The following is an 18,288-nucleotide window of genomic DNA, read 5'->3' on the forward strand; positions in this document are numbered from 1 at the left end:
ATGGATGCAGATTTCATTTCGACCGCCCTATGTATCGAAACTATGTATCAAAAACTAATCAAAAGAAGATAATTTTAATAACTGCATTTAAAAGAGTTATAACAATAATAGAAAGATGAATCCAAACTATAATACTTTGCCCAATAGCTAACAATATTCTTTAGGTATTGATGGGGACCAAAGGTAAAACTGATTCCTTTGGCTATAAGCGTTTTTTACCACTTGATGTTTTTGTTTTCTCATAAGCATTGGAATTTTAAGGCATTTAAAAAGGGACGCTAAAACGTGCCCCTTTTACCATGGGTCTAGCGCACTACTTTTTAAGAGCTGCTCCAAGCACAGAAAAACATCTATATCGGCACCCGGGCACCAATATAAGGGTCTCAAAGCGGTGGTGGCTTTTACGATTAACGGTCAATATTTTGGCTTTTTTACGACAAGCGGTTTGTTTCTTCCCGTAACGGTTAACAGAAGTGTTTTAAATAAATTCCCATTATTTTAAAAAGCTTAAATTAGTTTTCATTATTGTGAAAAGGTAAAAGTTAATCTAATGTTGAAAACATGTTTTTAGGTTTAGGCCCGTGGTGAAACATTTTCTGCTTTTTTTTTTTTTTTTTGTTTGTTTTTTTTTCTTTTTTTTCTTTTTTTATAAAAATTTTTTTTTCCTAAAATAATTTTTTATTACGGCTAACGGTTAACCCCATTGATACCCTCCAATATCATAGGTCACGGCCGTACCACAATTCCATTGTTTTCGATATAAGAAAGGTATGTTGTTCCTTTGATATGTTTTTTTTTTATAATAATATAGAAATAATGAATTGGAGTTCAAGATCATTCAACGTCGTTTGATAGCCCGTATCTTATAAGCAGAAGGAAACTGGATGAAAGCTCCCTTGACCTCAGGTGGATGACCATCTTCGGCGATAAAAGTAAACTCATGGAGCATCCACGAGACAAACATGAACAGCTCCATTTTAGCCAGGGCTTCTCCAGCGCACACCCGGCGTCCAGCACCGAAAGAATAAATGTTGGCTTGGTTGGTGATTAGGTTGCCATCTTCGTCGATATGACGGTATGGGTTGAACTCGGTGGGGTTTTCCCAGCATTGGGGATCTAGATGAATAGGCTCCGTATTGGCAAAGACGATGGTGTCTTTCGGAACACGGTATCCTGAGAGCGTTGTGTCGGTCAGTGTGAAATGAGGCAATAAAAGAGCTGTCACGTTCCCCAGTCGCAGCGTTTCAATGATTGTTGCTTGAATGATAGGTAGACTTTGGCGATGTTCTAAAGAGGGTTTCTCTTCACCAACAACTTCATCTAACTGGCGCTGAATGTCCACCTGGTACATTGGATAGTTGACCAAGAAGGCAATGACCCACTTCAGTGTGGTGCTGGTGGTTTCGTACCCGGCAATAAACATGTCTTCGATGGTGTTGACAAGATAGTCATCGGAAAGGAGGCCACTTCTTACCTCATCGCTTTCACATTCAGTTTCATGTTTGGCATTAAGAAGCCCTGAGATCAAATCTTCTATGGGCTGTGCTGGATCGAAGCTGTTTTGTCGCTGCCTCAAGATTTTACGGACGATTTCGTGTATTTGATGAAAAGGCTCGAGAACTCGATCATATGCCTTTACAAACAGATAATGCGCCCACGGAAAGAAGTCTAAGACTGTAACTAACTGAAGGTCATCGGGATTTGCTACAAAGTCAGCGTTCAGTTTCAAAAGCCGGTCCAATTCTGGGCTGTTGGTGTCGCTTCCTTGTCCAAACGTAATCCCACAAATAACATTAGCTACGCTACGCATCAAGCAATCTGCGGGATTGAATGGGTTTTCTTCTTGGTCTTCCATGAACTGTACCAGTTTCTCTGCTTGCGTTGAGATTCGTTTTTCAATAAGAGGAATATTGGAGAGGTACTTACGCAAGGCTGTAGTAAGGAGTTTGCGATGAAACCTCCATTCAGGGCCATAGCTACCCAAGATGATATCCTTACCTCCTGTAAATCAAAATAAAAGATACGCCTGTTATAAACATAGTCCGAAAAATATCGTTGCGGTGTATAGCTTAGTACTGAATGGTGATTATCTTAGGAACCATAAATTTTAGCCTTCCGAAATATTGGAATTCAAATACAATACCAAACCGTTGAATCAGCCTTGCAATGTTTCTTCATTGGTTATTTAGTTATACAGTGGAACCTCGATTTAACGAACCTCTATATAACGAAGTCCTCGGTATAACGAACGATATTCTTCATCCCGGCCACAATTACAGTAAAATGTATGGAACAGAACCTCGATATAACGAACCTCGATTTAACGAAATCCTCGTTATAACGAACACAATCAAGAAGCTCAAACGTAAAATATACCTCGATATAACGAATAAATGTCAACATGTGACGAAAGATGAGTACGAATCAAATCAACAAGGATGAAATTTGTTTGATCCTGTAACAAGAGGGCAACAGATCATTGCAGCGCTAGCTGTATACATATACAAACTGTGACAAACACAAAAAACCTCAACAGTTCGACTTTATTCTCTTTGTCTCTAGTGAGTTCTATTAATTGTTTTCTTTATCTTTTAGGGCTCCTTGTGGAAAAATCATACATAGCTAGAATTTCTAGTTGAATGCCTTTGTTTCTTCGTTTACCAACCACTTCCACTGATATTTGTCCTCCGTGCTTTAAAAATGAGTGGAAGACACGGCACAAGGCACACGATCTGTTATCATGTTCATTTTGAGGAATTTCTTAAATGGAGGACGCATTAAGTAGTTTTGTTTGCCTGTTCAGGCTTTAGTATCGTAGCTATATACAGATCTGTACTGAGACAATAGCTTCGTATAGACATTAAAGAACGAATGTTTATTAGTAACTGATCAGTTCCGTAAATGCTGGGGCAGTGCAGTCCAGTGCAACATAACACAGTTGAAAATTAAATATTAACTATGCCTCGATATATAGAACGAATATTTTGGTTGTTTTTCCTAAAATTCGTTAAATCGAGGTTTTCGATATAACGAACTCTCGATATAACGAACAAATTTCCCCAGTCCCTTGGCCCTTCGTTAAATCGAGGTTTCAATGTAGCTGATTAGCTCCTCTTCAGTGAGAAGATCTGGTACTTCCATTTTGTCACGGTAGTCCTTGCAAATTCACGTTATGTTTCATTTGTTTTCCTTCGGTGGTGGTGGGGGTACTTAAATTTAACGAGTATGTAATTTGACCGAGACAAATTTTAGCGAGTACTAAATATAGCGATTTTCGCCCAGCTTGCTAAAATCGCTAAAATTAGTAGCCGCTAACAATAGTAACCTTAAGGTAACGGCCCACCGTAAATTTAGACTTAAATATAATAGCTGACCGTCCAACAAGAGTAGGCACGGGCACGGCATGAGCCCATATTTGTTCACGCTTTTGCCTATGGCTATCGTTATGCTAATTCCAAAATATCTAGTAATGCTGCCATTGCTTAAGCTTACGCTCGTCATTATCTCCTTGCAAAAACCAGTCCGAAATTAACCCTATTCAGACCGGCCTTTTTTGGATCTTTTCAGACCGGGGGGGGGGGACGGATTTCGCCTCCCCCCCCCCCCTCCGTAACTTACAGAATATTTAAGCAATCACAATGAAACTTACAGGATATATAGTATGCCCGAAAATCTAACTTTTGGTATACGTCACGTGGGATAATGACGTCACATCACCTGACAATTACACCATAATGTAATCCGTCAAAACAGCCGTCATCTTGGATCCACCATCTTGGATTTCGAAATTTTTCCAAAATGTCGGAAAACCGCCAAAAATTACTGCAAAGTACTCAAATTCAATAAAACTGTTCTTAAAATCCGTAAAATGGTGAGAATAATTGCATTAAAGTTAATTTCCATTAATACAAACACGAAATTTACAAATGTGGGAAAACATGCGTGTCAAAATGCCGTTGCCATGGTGACGTCAAGTTCCTGACACAGCAATCTATCATATCAAATTGTTCCCAGATAAATGTTAGATAAAGTCGTAAAGTTTGACAGCGTTTGGCTGAATATTAAACAAGTTATTAGCGTTCAAAGTCAGCGCGGGCACTACCCCCCCCCCCCCACCCCCGGTCTGGAGAGAGTTTGTTATGTTACTCCAGTAGCTTACCAAGGGTTTGGATATAAAAAGAATACGTCTGTGGTCTTCCTGCGTAGTCAACAGATTTCTTCACAAGCATCTCATTCACAGCTTCAATATTTGACGCCATAACGAACTTGTAACTTCCAAGTTTTAGTGAGAAGACAGGTCCGTAGTTTTCTCTAAGGCTGCAATGTCAAATAAGGAAGCCATACATTCAGTGTGTTACTAAAGCTCTGTATATAAAAGTACCGTCTTGCATCATTAACGCAACTTAAGAAGAAATGTACGTTTTATGCAAAGAAGTGTCTATGATTTGGAGTCGAAACTTTATAAAACAAGGGGTATTGGTGCCGGATCAAATGAAGGAAATCGCTCAGTACCGCATTCAAATTCAGGGCCGTAGACAGGATGGGGTGGGATTTGATTGGTGCGACTGCGCCCTTTCTTCCCGGGTTCCCCCCCCCCCGGGGGGACCACAAAGGTCCACCTAATCGGGGAGTAAGGGTAAATGACTCTTGGACCGCCTAGACCCATGAAAATCCTGCCTACGGCCAGGAATTGAACATGCACACAGGTCTGTCACTTGCACTCAGGTCTCCTTGCAACACATCCTGGTCTCCGTATTGTTGTAGTTCCGATCGAAACTCCTGGAATAAAGCTTGCTATATAAAACAATAAAGGGATATCGAATGTTTGTATCGAATATGGTGCCGAATTGGTCACGTTTGCGTTTTACGATGTGACGTTATTATATATTTCTTGCGATTTTAAGATCGTGTGATCTAAAACGAAAACATACTGACACCTATTGCTGGTTTTCACTGTTACGCCACCAAGAAGTAAAACCACAATAACTGAGTAAAACCAGTCCAGAATTTGAAATGTTATGAAAAGACTAACTTGAATAGAGAGTGCGAGTCAATGGTCTGTGCGGTATTCTGTACTCGAGTTATCCCTCGAAATGTTCCAAACGAATTTATAGATCTCAGTATAAAACACCATTCTTGTGGAAAGTATGGGAAGTGCAAATCAGTTTTTCTGTGGAAAAGCTCCGGTTTGTCCTCCTGTTATTTGGCGTCCACTGTCATGTGGTGTGAAAACTCCGAAATTCAAAATGCTCTACCTTAAAACTAAAGATGCTATCGAACTAAAACATTCTTTTCCATTGTGACTTAAAGTAGCCGAAGAAGGATAAAAACTCAAAGGCCTACGATTTCGGATTTAAAATTTTGATGGCGTTACGTGAAAACAAAGAGTTGTTGTTTCACTAGACTGTCCACAGCCTCTCTATTTTTCAACGCTCATTCGATCGAAAAAAATACGAAAAAATAGAGGGCTGTGAACAGTCTATTGTTTCACCTGCACCAGGCGCACGCTAAACGTCTATCGCTCCCAAAAACTCTTTTTGAAGAGATTATAACGATTTTCTTATCACGATTGCGAGTAAAAGATTACCCAGATTACCTGGTTTATAAAAAATAATTATCCTCGGAGAAGTCAAATTCACCGAAAAAAATCAACTTCAAGAGAAACAAAGGAATCTTAAAAACATAACTTACATCTATTGCCTTTCTTGAAACGATTTAATCCATCGGTGCCGACTGTTAAGAATATTTTAAAGAGCAAATGGCAGAGAAACAACCCTCGCTGAAATAAATGTTAAAATCACCCATCGTCGCGCGTGTCATTTATAAAAGTGGCAAATCTTTAAACTCGTGAAAGTAAAACTCTAAAGGTCAAGTACACAAAATCGCAGTAGTCGTGTAATGTTAAACCTGTCAACACCTTAAACAATTCGAGGTGGGGAGGAAAGATCGCGTGAGGAAAAGCTTTATGCTGTTGGACTTAGTTTTCGAGGCTCCCGCTAATCATCAGTTGGTTCATGTCTCAAGTCATCGAATAGTTTTTACTTTTTCTTTTCCTTCTCTATACTTAATATCTGTGATTTTTTACTTTTTAACCTATTACGAATCTCAAAAAGTAGAAATAGACTGGTATCAGTTGTTACTGCATGCAAGAAGTCTCATGTTTCACCAAACCAACATTCTGTTCTAATTTAGAAGAGAGCATTTTCTGATCGTATACATAGTATAAACCAATTCAGTAAATGGTTTCTGTTTCCAATGACATTTGATCAAAATAAAACTGTATAACTTTACTGACCTTTTGAAAGCCTCGGTAAGTTTCTCCGCCTTGGAGTCGAGGGAAAACACGTTTCCTAAAACAGGGAGAGTCGTTAAACGCGGACCAGGCGGCATGTTCCTGAACTCGTAGAGCACCATCAGGTAATGTAACATTAGCAGCAGAAGAAACAGCAGAAGAACATTTCCAATGCTAAGAGAATTGTAAATCGTAGCAAGCAACGGAGCCATGTTTGGCAATGTTTGACAGCGTTGACGAACTAATTCAATAAAGCGTGACCAGTTTGTTTGAGTTCGCAAAATCTGTTACGCAATCTAAACCCGATCACGCGAGAACCAACTGCATTCCACGCAACTGATTGGCTGATAGCCTGCCATGACGAGCCGCGTGCCCTAACAACGGCGCCATTGGTGCTTCTACAGGCACCTTGGTTGTCACTCAAACCAAGAGAATCCATTGTTTAACGATCAGATAAAAGTCGGTCGTTGACAAGACAAAGCCAGTCATGCACTTTTGCGCAATCGGTTTATGTTACCGCCTGATGTCTGGCTCAAGGCACCCGGTACCCAGCTAAGCCGGCGTCACGTAATATTTTAAGAATTTACACTTTGTGCATAAAAAAGGATGATACTCTCTTGTTATTGTTGGTACAGCAGAAGTCTAAACTCGGAAAGGGAAGCATTTTTCAATCGTGCAACCAGAATATATTGCAGCAAGCTAATCCGGCATTAAACTTTACGATAACAATTAATTGTGGGCCCAAGAGAGGCCCGCAACCCTAATCTTGACAGTGACCAGCGGATTGCGTTTTACGCGTGCGCGCCACGTTAATAGAAAGCGAACCGAAAACGGAAGTTGAAAATTTTGTTCTTCCACTAAGAACGATCGGAATGCGAAAAATGTGTCAATCACGACAGTTTGTCGTAACACCGGAAGAGAAAATCTGTTCTCCAAGAACGATTGTCACATAAGATCTAGGCTTCTGTCCCATGGAAGATTGCAAACATTACAATTTGCAGACGTGTTTTACGGGTGTTGCCAGTTTGCGAAAATTCGCTCTGATTGTATCACGCATAAACCACGGCAAAGCGAATGATTCCAACAACGGTTATTCTCGAGAAATTCGTTCACTAAACTGTCAATCCGACAAAAAACAACTCTGACTGGTTCGCGGCCGGTTACAGTTAGCGGCAATTAAGCGTGATTTATCATTAATCGCGCCACATTAATAAAAGGCGAGCACAACATAGCGAGTTTACCGACTGAGAAAAATCACATCTCAATTCACACCGCGTGCTCGATTACACTTCTCAAAACGATAAAAACATGCATTCCTTGCGTGACGCGTTACTCGGGATAATTGTGTTTTGTCCATTTAATCATTTATTTATTAACACTGCCATCTAAAATTACGCACTCTCGTACCAGTACCTTTTCTAAGTGCGTCAAGGCCCGCACTTTCTAACCTGTGGTTACCACTAGTAATTATTCCCTGAAGTGGTCCCAAGTGGAGGTGATTGGTGGTGGATATAAATGTACAAAAAAACCTGACATTGTTTTCGAACATTTTATCGTTTAATAGAACCATTTATATAGATAAGTATATTTTGAGATCTTGGCGATCATGTTGCGTTACGGCGACGTATCGAGTGTACATTGTTTTCATGCATGCAGAAAATATCTGACATCTACTCCTCGCGTATAGCCAATTTTTTCCGAGTCAATCAAACGTTCAACAAAAGAAAAATAAATTACTGCAGAAGTGCAGTGAGCTTTTTAAAACGGCAAAGCAAAGGCGACTCACCCGATCGCTCGTCCTTATCGGGCAAAACAACCGAGATAAGAACCGCCGTTAAAAAAAACTCACTGTGATGAAAATATTTTTTTTCTAATATTCAGAGTTGGGTCACAAAGCAAAGGCGACGAACCCGATTGCTTGTTCTTCTTTAGGCGACACACCCGAGAGAACTTGTGAGCTAACTCTGTCTTTTCTTCCCAAATATAAAACAATGATGAACGTTGACTGTCGGCCAACACAGCAATTTACCTGGATGTATTTATTTGGTGTTTACCTCAGATACTAACACAGTAGCGCAACAGCAACATTAACTCTTTTTTTTATATAAGAATTTAGTTTATAAGAATATCGAGGCTGAAATTTGCGAATTTTTAAGAATATTTTAAGAATAAACCCGAGGCTGAGATTTTGAAAAGAATATAGTTTTTAGTTGAAACAAAATCAGGTATTTATGTTTCCGTCACTTTATCACTGTGAGGAATGCTTTGTTTAAAGCCAAAACGGCCAGGCTGCACCGAAAAGTAATGGTACATACACCGATTTCACAAATGGCGGACGCGCGGAAAAAAACTGGCACGAGGCATGAAAACGAGGCGTTTTAGGATAAACAGCTTTCGTGTTACAAGGGGAGAAGTGAAAATTACGCGAGTTCTGCAGTTTTTGTTTGTTAAACGGGGAAATAGACCGTTTTCCTTCCAGGTTTTCGAGATTACGGAAGTTCTAAACGAGTTTACAGTCTAGTAATTATTCTTGTTTCTGTGTTACAAGAAGGGACCGTAGATCTGCAGGGAAACAGAGTTAAAGTTTTGGTTTTCCAATAAGGAGCTTCGACGGCTGTTGGCCGGTAAAAATTTACACGGAACGATATTGAAATTAATTTTCAAACTCTGTCAAGGTACGTTCTTTTCCAGACGCTGTCAAGGTATGTTCTTTTCACTTTTGTGAAAGCAAACGAAAATTAAAAATTCTAACTCTGTCTCCTTGCGGATTTAGTAGAGCACGAACTCTGGCTTTGAATGGGAACTTGACAAGTCAACATTCAACTTTGAGCCACCTTGACCGGTCACGTTTCCTTTAAACAAATTACTATTATTCTCTCGCTATTTAATTATTTTTATACTTCGCAAAACACCTTTGCTGTGCTATGGCAAATCGTTAAAATGTTGACAAATACTGTAATAAATTTAACAGACGAAGCCCAAGACCACCAGTATTGAATTCCAATGGTATGATATATATGTTTCTTCTTTGTAATAAACCCTTATATTTGAGAATACTTGATAAATAAATAAAAATCGTGATCTTAATCATTTCACTATGAATAGTAAAGAGTTCAAAATTAAAACAACAAAACGTTCGAATTTACCCTAAAATTAGCGCGAATTTTTGAAATTCGCGTTAATAACATGCATCAAAAACCAAGGGAAAAGCTCTGGGAACGAGGTTGAATAACATGTATCGTTATTTTCCGATAATAAGGTAAATTTTTCAATATATTATTTAAAACCCTTGATAGCTTGCACATTTTTCTAGGACAAATGCGTTGGTAACATGAAATCGACGCATTGGAAACTTTCAAAACGTAACTACTCAGTTTATTCTCAGGTTGGGGGCCTATCCAGAAAATCCAGAAAAATACAATCCAGAAAAATACATCGAGGATAATTTCTCAAAACAACAATTTTATTATTATCGCGATAATTTGTGGTGGATACCAAAACAGAAAAAAAAAATGCTGTACTATCATTCAATTACAAGTGAAAATAAGCGTTGATGGGCAGGTAGGGATGAAGCACAACTACAATACTCCTAAAATAACTCTTTTGTTTTGGCGTACATACTAATATAAACCCTACATCAGGATGCAATTGCTTCGAATAACAAGATTATCCGTACCATACCGCCAGCCCGAAATGAAATCTTCGAAATATATCCAATACCCCCTGCCTCTCCCCCAAAAGCAACTTTTTTCCCTCGAGTCCCTCACACATTTCCAGCTACCTAAATTAAACCTTCGTCTTAGCCGGAAAATGTCGATCACACTTTCATTTCAATGCACAAGAAAAAAAACGCGAGTCAAAGTCTTAAGGTCAAGCGTCCTTTAACGCAGGAAAACACACAATAAAGCAAGAATATGAACCAGGGACAGATCAACAGTCAAGGCAGTAAACCCGCTCTTGGGTTTGGTTTCTTTTCCCCCGAACAGTTTTTCCACCAGCTTGTCATTTGGGTTGGACTTGGCATCTGTTAAATTCAACTGCAAGCAGTCGGTTTTCTTGTAGATCAAGTTTATATCCCACATGTTGTTACAAAGTTCTTTGCCATTCGCGTGATAATCACTAAATTTCTTGCAGGGCTGTTTGCATGTATTAATACCATCGGTCTGGTTGAATCCAGTTGCCCAGTTCTTAGCACAGGTTAGGTCGTCTTTGCAAGCTTCGAACAAATACTAATATTTGTTCAATGCAAATAAACATATGGGTCTGTTACTAAGGTATAGATGTATCTCACCATGTGGTTGTTGTTGTTGTTGTTGTTTATTTAGGCAGGATAAGTACAGAACGTGAACTTGAGTGAAAGCGTAAGGATGGTTTTGTTTGTTTATTGTACTTGCAATGATCATGGTTAGAAATATGCAAGGAAAGTTGAGTTCTTAAGGGTTATAATTATTTAATTTTATTATTGTTATTTTTTATAGGGCTGAGTTTTCTTCACTCTACGTGCGATACACTACATGTAGTTCTATGGAAGACTGAAGAAGTTACGAAAGGAACAATGAGAACAGTTTATTTTATGATGTTGCTAAAGTAAATAAAGATAAATACATGTAGTTAACCATTTTTGTATGTTGGTTATAGAAGTGTTCACGGGAAATAAAAGAGTACATCGGCGGATCGTGATCTTCAGCTAAGGAGGGGGCTGACTATGAATATTGAATTTTGCTAAGAAAATTTCAGCAGTTGAAAGAAAATGCGATATTTCTAGAAAAATAAGGGGGCGGTTGGGGCCTCCGGCACTTCAAGTAGATTCGCCACTGGAGTACTCGAAATTAACGTGCATATTAATTGACATTATCTTATGCGTAACCTAAGGGGGATTCCCTGCAGGCTATTGTGTGGATTTTTTTTATGATGAGTGTTGTCCATCTCACGGAGAATTATTTTAGTTTTGTTGCCATTTTTGCTTAAAGAAAGATTATTTCGCGTGTATGGGTATCCTGTTGTGCATCAACAAGGTTGCAGAAACGCTTTACGGACAATTGTTTTCACCTGGTTGCCGTTGTTTGTAATAGTGCCCATCACATGCCCTGGCTGCAAGTTCCTCACCACTAAGATGGTGCATCGGAAAGGAACAAAACGTTTCTTTTGTGCTTAGTTCACAGTGCTCTTCGATTCATGGAGTACATGCGTCTCACATCTAAAATTCGCAACCCCACCCCCTCCCCGCCAAAAAAATGCCTGCTGGCATTAAGCAATAACGTCGTCACTGTAATAAAATAAAAATGGACAAGCACTGAAATAAATCATCGGATCATTTCAACCAGTCGGGAGATGGGGAGCAGTGATCCATTGGTGAAGTATCTGCATTTAAAACTAAAACAGTGACTCCGATTATATTATGGGTTTATGAAAGGGTGACACACCCTGCTCACGTTGTTCCCGGCTTTCCGAACCCCTAGCTAGCTGACTCAATACTTTATGTATATCAACACGACCGTTTTCCAAATCAATCATATCTCTGTTCTTAACGGATAATGAGAGCAAATGGCCACCTCTTTGTGAGATCTATATGGGCAAAACACATACAAGATTGGGCTAGAGGAATGGTAATGAACAGGGGTTCTGGATATGAAAGGAATGCGATAGCTTAGAGTCTCACTTGTTTGGAATAATTTACCTTTGAGTTTCTACTAGTTATCAAGGATTGAAATTGATAATAGAGATATCATAAAATTTCAGATTTTTTTCAAATTTTTTTATTGTTTTTTACAATTTACAGAAATCATACACTATTACACTGTTTACAGAAAGTACATTAATTAAAAGAAAGAAAATATAACAATAAACAGCCAAAATAAAATGTGTTCAGTGACCAAAAAAGCACACATGTAGGTTATCGTATTGGTCACTGACATTTACAAAAACAGACAAGACATATCTATCACAACAAACAATAGAAAAAATTACAAAGTGAAAATCAAAAGTATATACAAACAATAAACGTGTTGAAGGATGACAAATCGTGGGTAAGCTATAGGCAGAATATAAACATGTTATGCAGAAGAGTAGGGTTGAAAGTGTTTAAAAGGTACAGTTTATATTGCTTGTAAAAGGGACTGTAAGCCAGTTTTTTTAGATCTGTTGGAATAGTTTCACAAAGTTTTAATGAAACAAAAGAGAGAGTAGATGTCCCACAGTTAAAAGCTACAGTATTTTCCTCGGGGGCCTTTTGAAAGAACTAGTTATCCTAGAAGATACAGAGTCGATGCGCATAAAATGTATGAAAATAATCGTTAACTGCAAACAAGTCAAGTACCTCTGGGTAGTGAAAGAAAATTACGTTCGAGTTTAAATATTTGGAATGGTGTGGGCCCTGATTAACAAAGCGAGAGGATTGTAAACAAATTGGCTACTTTACTGCAGAGGGGGGCACAATACAGCTTTTATTGTTTTATGATGGCTGTGGTAAAGGCTAGACATGACGGATTTTTTAAAGTTAACTCTTTAAGATTATCATATTCGATAACTGCATTCTGTGTACGTGTAATGTTCTTTTTTCCTGATAAATCCAACTATGATCTAAAATGTAAATAGTTTCTGATCGCAAACGTTTTGTTATTTATCTGTGTATAGGCATACAACAAATAAGTTAGTTCGATCTGTAACAGGTAATCGATGTACCAGGGTCTTAACGAACAAAAACTTTCCAGAAATCACCAGAAGACACGCCAACACGGAAGTCATCACATTCCCATCTAGGCCAAAGGTCTGAGTCGGGACGAGTCATCAACCAGTGATATGAATTCGGTACATATACAGGGTGATTGTATAATCTGCTTTCACCAGCAGCATGACGACCCCATTTCCCAGTCCCTCCCGGGCCCCACTGACTGCAAACTCCTGCTAACTTTGAGTTGTCATTCTTCATTCTAACAAACGAGCCACAGGCGTCTGGCTGAACATCCGTCATGCCGCTGATGTACTGGACTACAGCTTCACCAGTGCTATTAGCGGCCGTGACCACGTGGAACGTACGTCCCTTCTGTTTACTGCAGTGGAATCGCAGTCGAGTGAAATGCAAGTGAGTTTTAAGCTCTCTCATGGCGCTTTTTGTTAGAACCGTCTTGTTGTTCTGATAGTTGCTAATTCCACGGCAAGAAGTCTCAATTGACAACTGTGGTATGGAGGATGAGCCGTTAATTTCAACATTGGAGACAAGCAGCCAGCCTCCTAAAATCAGATGAACTGCATTAGGAGGGTCTCAATGGGGTGGTGGCTTTTACGGTTAACGGTTAAAATTTTGGCTGTTTTACGGCTAACGGTTAGTTGTTTTTTTCCATTACGGTTAACAGAAGTTACAAATTAATTTCCATTGTTTTTAAAAGTTAAAAATTAACTTCCATTATTGAAAAACATATTTTTGATCTTAGGACCATTCTGGGACGATGGAGTGACCTAGTCTGTTTTACTGACCGATTTTTTACGGTTAACATATTTTACGGCTAACGGTTAACTTTCCAATTTTTACGCCTAACGGCTAAATTTTCGGCCGTTTTACGGCTAACGACTAACCGCATTGAGACCCTCCATTAGGTAACCGCGCGAACAGTGAAAGCCAAGAAAGCCAGTCGGGAACGATTTAGCTGAACTTTTAACACGTAATTGGGTAAAGAAATTAAGATAATCAACATGTAGAAGGGTTTTATTAGGAAGAAGACTGTATTCACGTATTATTATTATTACAACTTTATTTTAGAAAACTACCGCAACGTACCTCCGTCAGTTGTCATGTCACAGAAGACTTTCCAAGGGTTTCCACTGTTCTCTGGGTCGATCCAGTACTCGCCGTCCCCTTTGGAGTCTCCTGAGTCCCGGATGTGCTTACAGGAACTTCTGATAGCTAGAAAACCAAGTATAATGCTATCAAGAATTGTTGATTTAAAACGTGATAAGAAATAGAAAACTACAATCCGACTCCTAACACCGTCCTTTTAAGCCGACTTTATCTTGTGATTTCGGCTCCTTCGCAAGGACAACTCTGTAATATTGCAGCCCGCCAGTCCTATTTCCGATAACTAACTACCTACGTTATCCAACGCATTTTATTAAATTATCATAGCTCACCTGTTTGGCACTGTTTTCCGTTGTATCCCGGATGACACTGACCACTCTTTCTTGTTTGTCCATTTCGATTACGGGAAACATCGATGCAGGAGACCTGGATGGGTTAAGACAAGTCAAAAGGCTATCTGCTATACTGTAAATTAGTTAACTGAACAATCAAGACAATATCCGCTGGTTTCCCTTTCGATTCCCTACTCGCTCTACACGTTTGGTAATTTGATATTAATAGAAATACTGCTCGAGATCTTACACCCTTCTCTTGTTTGATCGACATAATAAGCGAGAAGCAGGTCGCATGAACGAAAGGATGTTAACTTTTTTTAAAGTTTCAGTGATAACTGAGAACTAACTGACCTAAACAGAGCCATAGTATGTAGAACCTTTCCTCCGTTTGAAATGTCCTGGCTTCATCTGTCGTGTTTTGTTGTTTAGCTCACAAGTGCCTCGTATCGCACTGTTGTCGTCATTATAATGAAAATTAAACGACTTGCAACCGTTTTTTCCGAGGCATTTTAGCTGACATTCAAACTCGTCGACATCAACAGCCTTGCCAATGACGTGGCCAACTAAGGTATGGTCTAAAAAGAAGAGAAAGTGAAAGTTGAAAGTCTTATCCGTGCTATTTAACAGTCCACTGAAAAGATCTTAAAGAGACCAATATGCCTGTTCTAGGTTTAGAACTATGTGTTTACGTACCGACTTGAGTTTCAAAAACGCGTCCACAGAAGTCTGTGTTTGCCACCACAAATAATACTACCAGGAGAATGTTGAAAGTGGTTGTGGCCAACAGGCTCAGCCAGAAGGCAGCCATCAGTGAGATCTGCTGTATGTTCTTGTGGAGCTAGTGGTTTGTTTTTTCACTAATAAATTGGAACTCTGTCAAGTCGTATAGCCAACGCGCTGCCTTAATTGCCTAAAGTGATTGACATAAAAGCTCTCTGGCCGTATTAAATAAATACCGTAGAATTCCGGTTATAAGCCCTGGGCTTACACAACTTCGTAAGGGGTTTTGGGTGGGCTTATAAGCGGAGGGGCTTATATCCGGGAGGGCTTATAAGCGGAATGAAAAAAACGTTTCGAACAGAGCCACGGGCGTGTTGATCGAAACCCGTTTTTAAGTTAAAAACGCATAATAAAGCAAAATTTAGCCTTGTTCAATACTGTCATCCGGCAGAGGGGGGCTTATATCCGGGGGGGCTTCGGATGTATTTTTTTGTTTCCAGGTAGATGGGCCTATAACCGGGAGGGCTCATAAGCGGGGGGGGGGTCATAAGCGGGGGGGGGGGCTTATAAGCGGAATTCTACGGTAGTCAATAAGACAGGTGATAAAAATAATGTGAATAGTCAAAAAGGAGATACTCCTTCTCAGAGGTAAATATTACAAGAACATTTTAGTATGACAATTTATACTACCGACTTTGGACTCTTTGTTCTTCTTGGTTTAATAAAACTTGTAAGATCTGAGCGATGCTTAAATGCAAATTATGTCATCCCGCATATAATTACTGTATAACGGGTTAGACAATCCGTTAGCTTATTATATTAACGTGAATTTTTTATTACTTGTTCTGCTTGTTTCTGCCTTTTGCATGGCGCAAACGGAATCCTGTAGTTTACATTCAGAGGGAAAACGTTCGCTTTTCTATTTTTCTCATTAAAAACATTGCACGTAAGATCTCTTTATGGTTAATTTTACATTTACTTACGATACCTTTTTATCTCATTAGATTATATAGGGTTATTTGTTGTCATCCAGTTCTTTAATTAAAACTATTAGAAAGATAGAAATAGAAAGATAGAAATTCGATTGTCAGAAGCATGAGACAAAAGAAAAAATAGACACAAAGTCTTGTATTTTATGGAACAACTTCGCTGCTCTTTCGATATGCCTTTAGAAAAAAGACGATTTTTTAAAATGATTTTGAATCAAGAAAAATTTAAATTTGTAATTACGTTTTGGCGAGCATTTAGCCAATTTTCGTGTATTGGTTTACTTAATTTTAACACTGACATTACCGTTCGCATAGCTTATTTTTTGCCCTTAAAAACAAAATAAGACCTGAGATTCTGTCTTGATCTAGTTTGATTAATTTATATTTGTGGGACTAAATTTTTTAAAAGCTAACAACTACCCCCAATTCCGCTATACGAGGAAATATGATTCAAATTAGAAGCTTTCCCTACGAAACGAGTTGTGTATAGGGTTTCACACTCAAGAAATTTTCTTGCAGGTCTTGTCAACTTTAAGCTGTGTAGAATGTTTTGCAAGGACTAAAAAAAATATTTTTTTTTTGGACGAACGACACAAAGCATCGAAAGTAAAAAATTGCAATTCGTTTAGGCGAATAGAAGCTCAAGCTGGATAGTTAAATTTTTATGTCAATCATTCCTTCATGTTTGCTCACTGCAGCTCACGACATAGTTGCACCTGCCTTGAAAAGGCTGCAGTTGAAGTTCTTCATTGGACCACTGTCGTAAGCGATCAGCTCCCCTCAGCGACCAGCCTCAGTCACCAAACCCTATATCTCCACGCTAAAACTTTGTAATATAATAATGTTCCTGTAAGCGAAAGTGACCATGGAATTTACGAACTGGGCTTTTTATTCGAAAATCCCCGAGAGTCTAATTGCAATCAGTCAGCACTACATTAACATATGCACTACTCCTAATTAAATTTGAATACACTGATACATTTTATTTTTGTAAAAGAACTGTTGGCAAGTTGGGAAACTCCTGTCAGCGATCAACTCCAGTACTACGACCATCAAATTTCCGAGGTGTTCGTTTAATACGAGAACTTCGAGTCAGGGAACTGGGGACAGGAAAGGGGAATCTTTTACAGCAGGAATCATTTAAAAACATTAAGAGTCCTTGAAAAGAGAGAATCTTAAAAAATGGGGAATCTTTAAAAGCGGCTGGGAATCATTAAAATGAGCAATTTTGAAAAGTGGAAATCTTCAAAATGGAGAAACTTTTAAGTGGGGCATTTTTAAAACGGCAAATCTTTCAAACGGGGAATCTAACATTAAACGATCCCTTACTTCAAAGATTCCGGATTTTAAAGATTCGCCAAGAAGGTGGGCTGTAAATGCGGAATCACTTCGATATCCAAATTTTATCTTTACATCGTCCCATATTAATACAAAACAAAACCAATTAAATCCTCCGATGGCCCATTTGCCAAATCGTGAATGTTTGGACATTTAAAGCGTGTGTTTTACTGTGACCCCTTCCAGAGGGAGTTAGGCCTCCTCTTAGGACGGACATTGAGCAGTCTTTGGAAGAGAGAAGGGATTTGGGCCTCCTCTCTGTTAAACATCGAGTGACTATCGGTTGACAGTCGACCAACTGTCTATCTATCTACCCATAATATCAATTGATTATCGATCGATATATCGAGCGACTGTCGACCGACATATCGGAGGACACAACCCAAAGTAAACAGGATCCGGAATCAACGAGCACATTATAGGAACACGAGCAAGTGAATTGCCTTTGTTTTTGGCTGCTTTTAATATCATTTAAATGGGTCTTTTTTGGCTTTCGTCTGTATACCCAAATACTGTACACGGTATATAACAACAGCATGCTTCAACGAGGTACCCCACTATAAGTTATATATTAGGTATATTATTTACCGCTCAATAAGGTATTTTATCTTTTGAGGTGTTTCGATCTGAGATACGACATAGGTTTCGACCATTTTGAGATGAATTATTTTACGGTGTGTTTTAAAGATTTCTGAAGTTTTTAGTTTGAACAAGAGCAATTATTTAAGGGAATAACAGATTGTTAATAGTATACGAAATTTTATACGTTTTGCCTAAACGACGGAATTTATCTCCGGGCGATAATAAATCACACCTAAAGAA

General features: G+C 38.9%; 1 protein-coding gene and 1 pseudogene across 2 annotated transcripts; both read right to left on the reverse strand.

Annotated features, from left to right (window-relative positions):
* Positions 1-685: 685 nt before the first annotated feature.
* LOC144658444 (steroid 17-alpha-hydroxylase/17,20 lyase-like) lies at positions 686-6,534 on the reverse strand. Its single transcript, XM_078518848.1, has 3 exons — positions 6,296-6,534; positions 4,160-4,317; positions 686-2,001 (listed from the first exon to the last, which is right to left on the reverse strand). The coding sequence occupies exons 1-3, from the start codon at positions 6,502-6,504 to the stop codon at positions 839-841; spliced, it is 1,530 nt and encodes a 509-aa protein (XP_078374974.1). The 5' UTR covers positions 6,505-6,534; the 3' UTR covers positions 686-838.
* Positions 6,535-12,715: 6,181 nt separating this feature from the next.
* On the reverse strand, positions 12,716-15,601 carry LOC144657081 (uncharacterized; annotated as a pseudogene). The gene is made up of 4 exons (XR_013571456.1): positions 14,771-15,601; positions 14,417-14,510; positions 14,067-14,192; positions 12,716-13,522 (listed from the first exon to the last, which is right to left on the reverse strand). The product of XR_013571456.1 is annotated as an uncharacterized LOC144657081 (transcript).
* Between the last annotated feature and the right edge of the window lie 2,687 nt (positions 15,602-18,288).

This window comes from Oculina patagonica, chromosome 6 (assembly GCF_052425735.1).
Source record: "Oculina patagonica isolate OP01 chromosome 6, crgOcupat, whole genome shotgun sequence".
NCBI lineage: Eukaryota > Metazoa > Cnidaria > Anthozoa > Scleractinia > Oculinidae > Oculina > Oculina patagonica.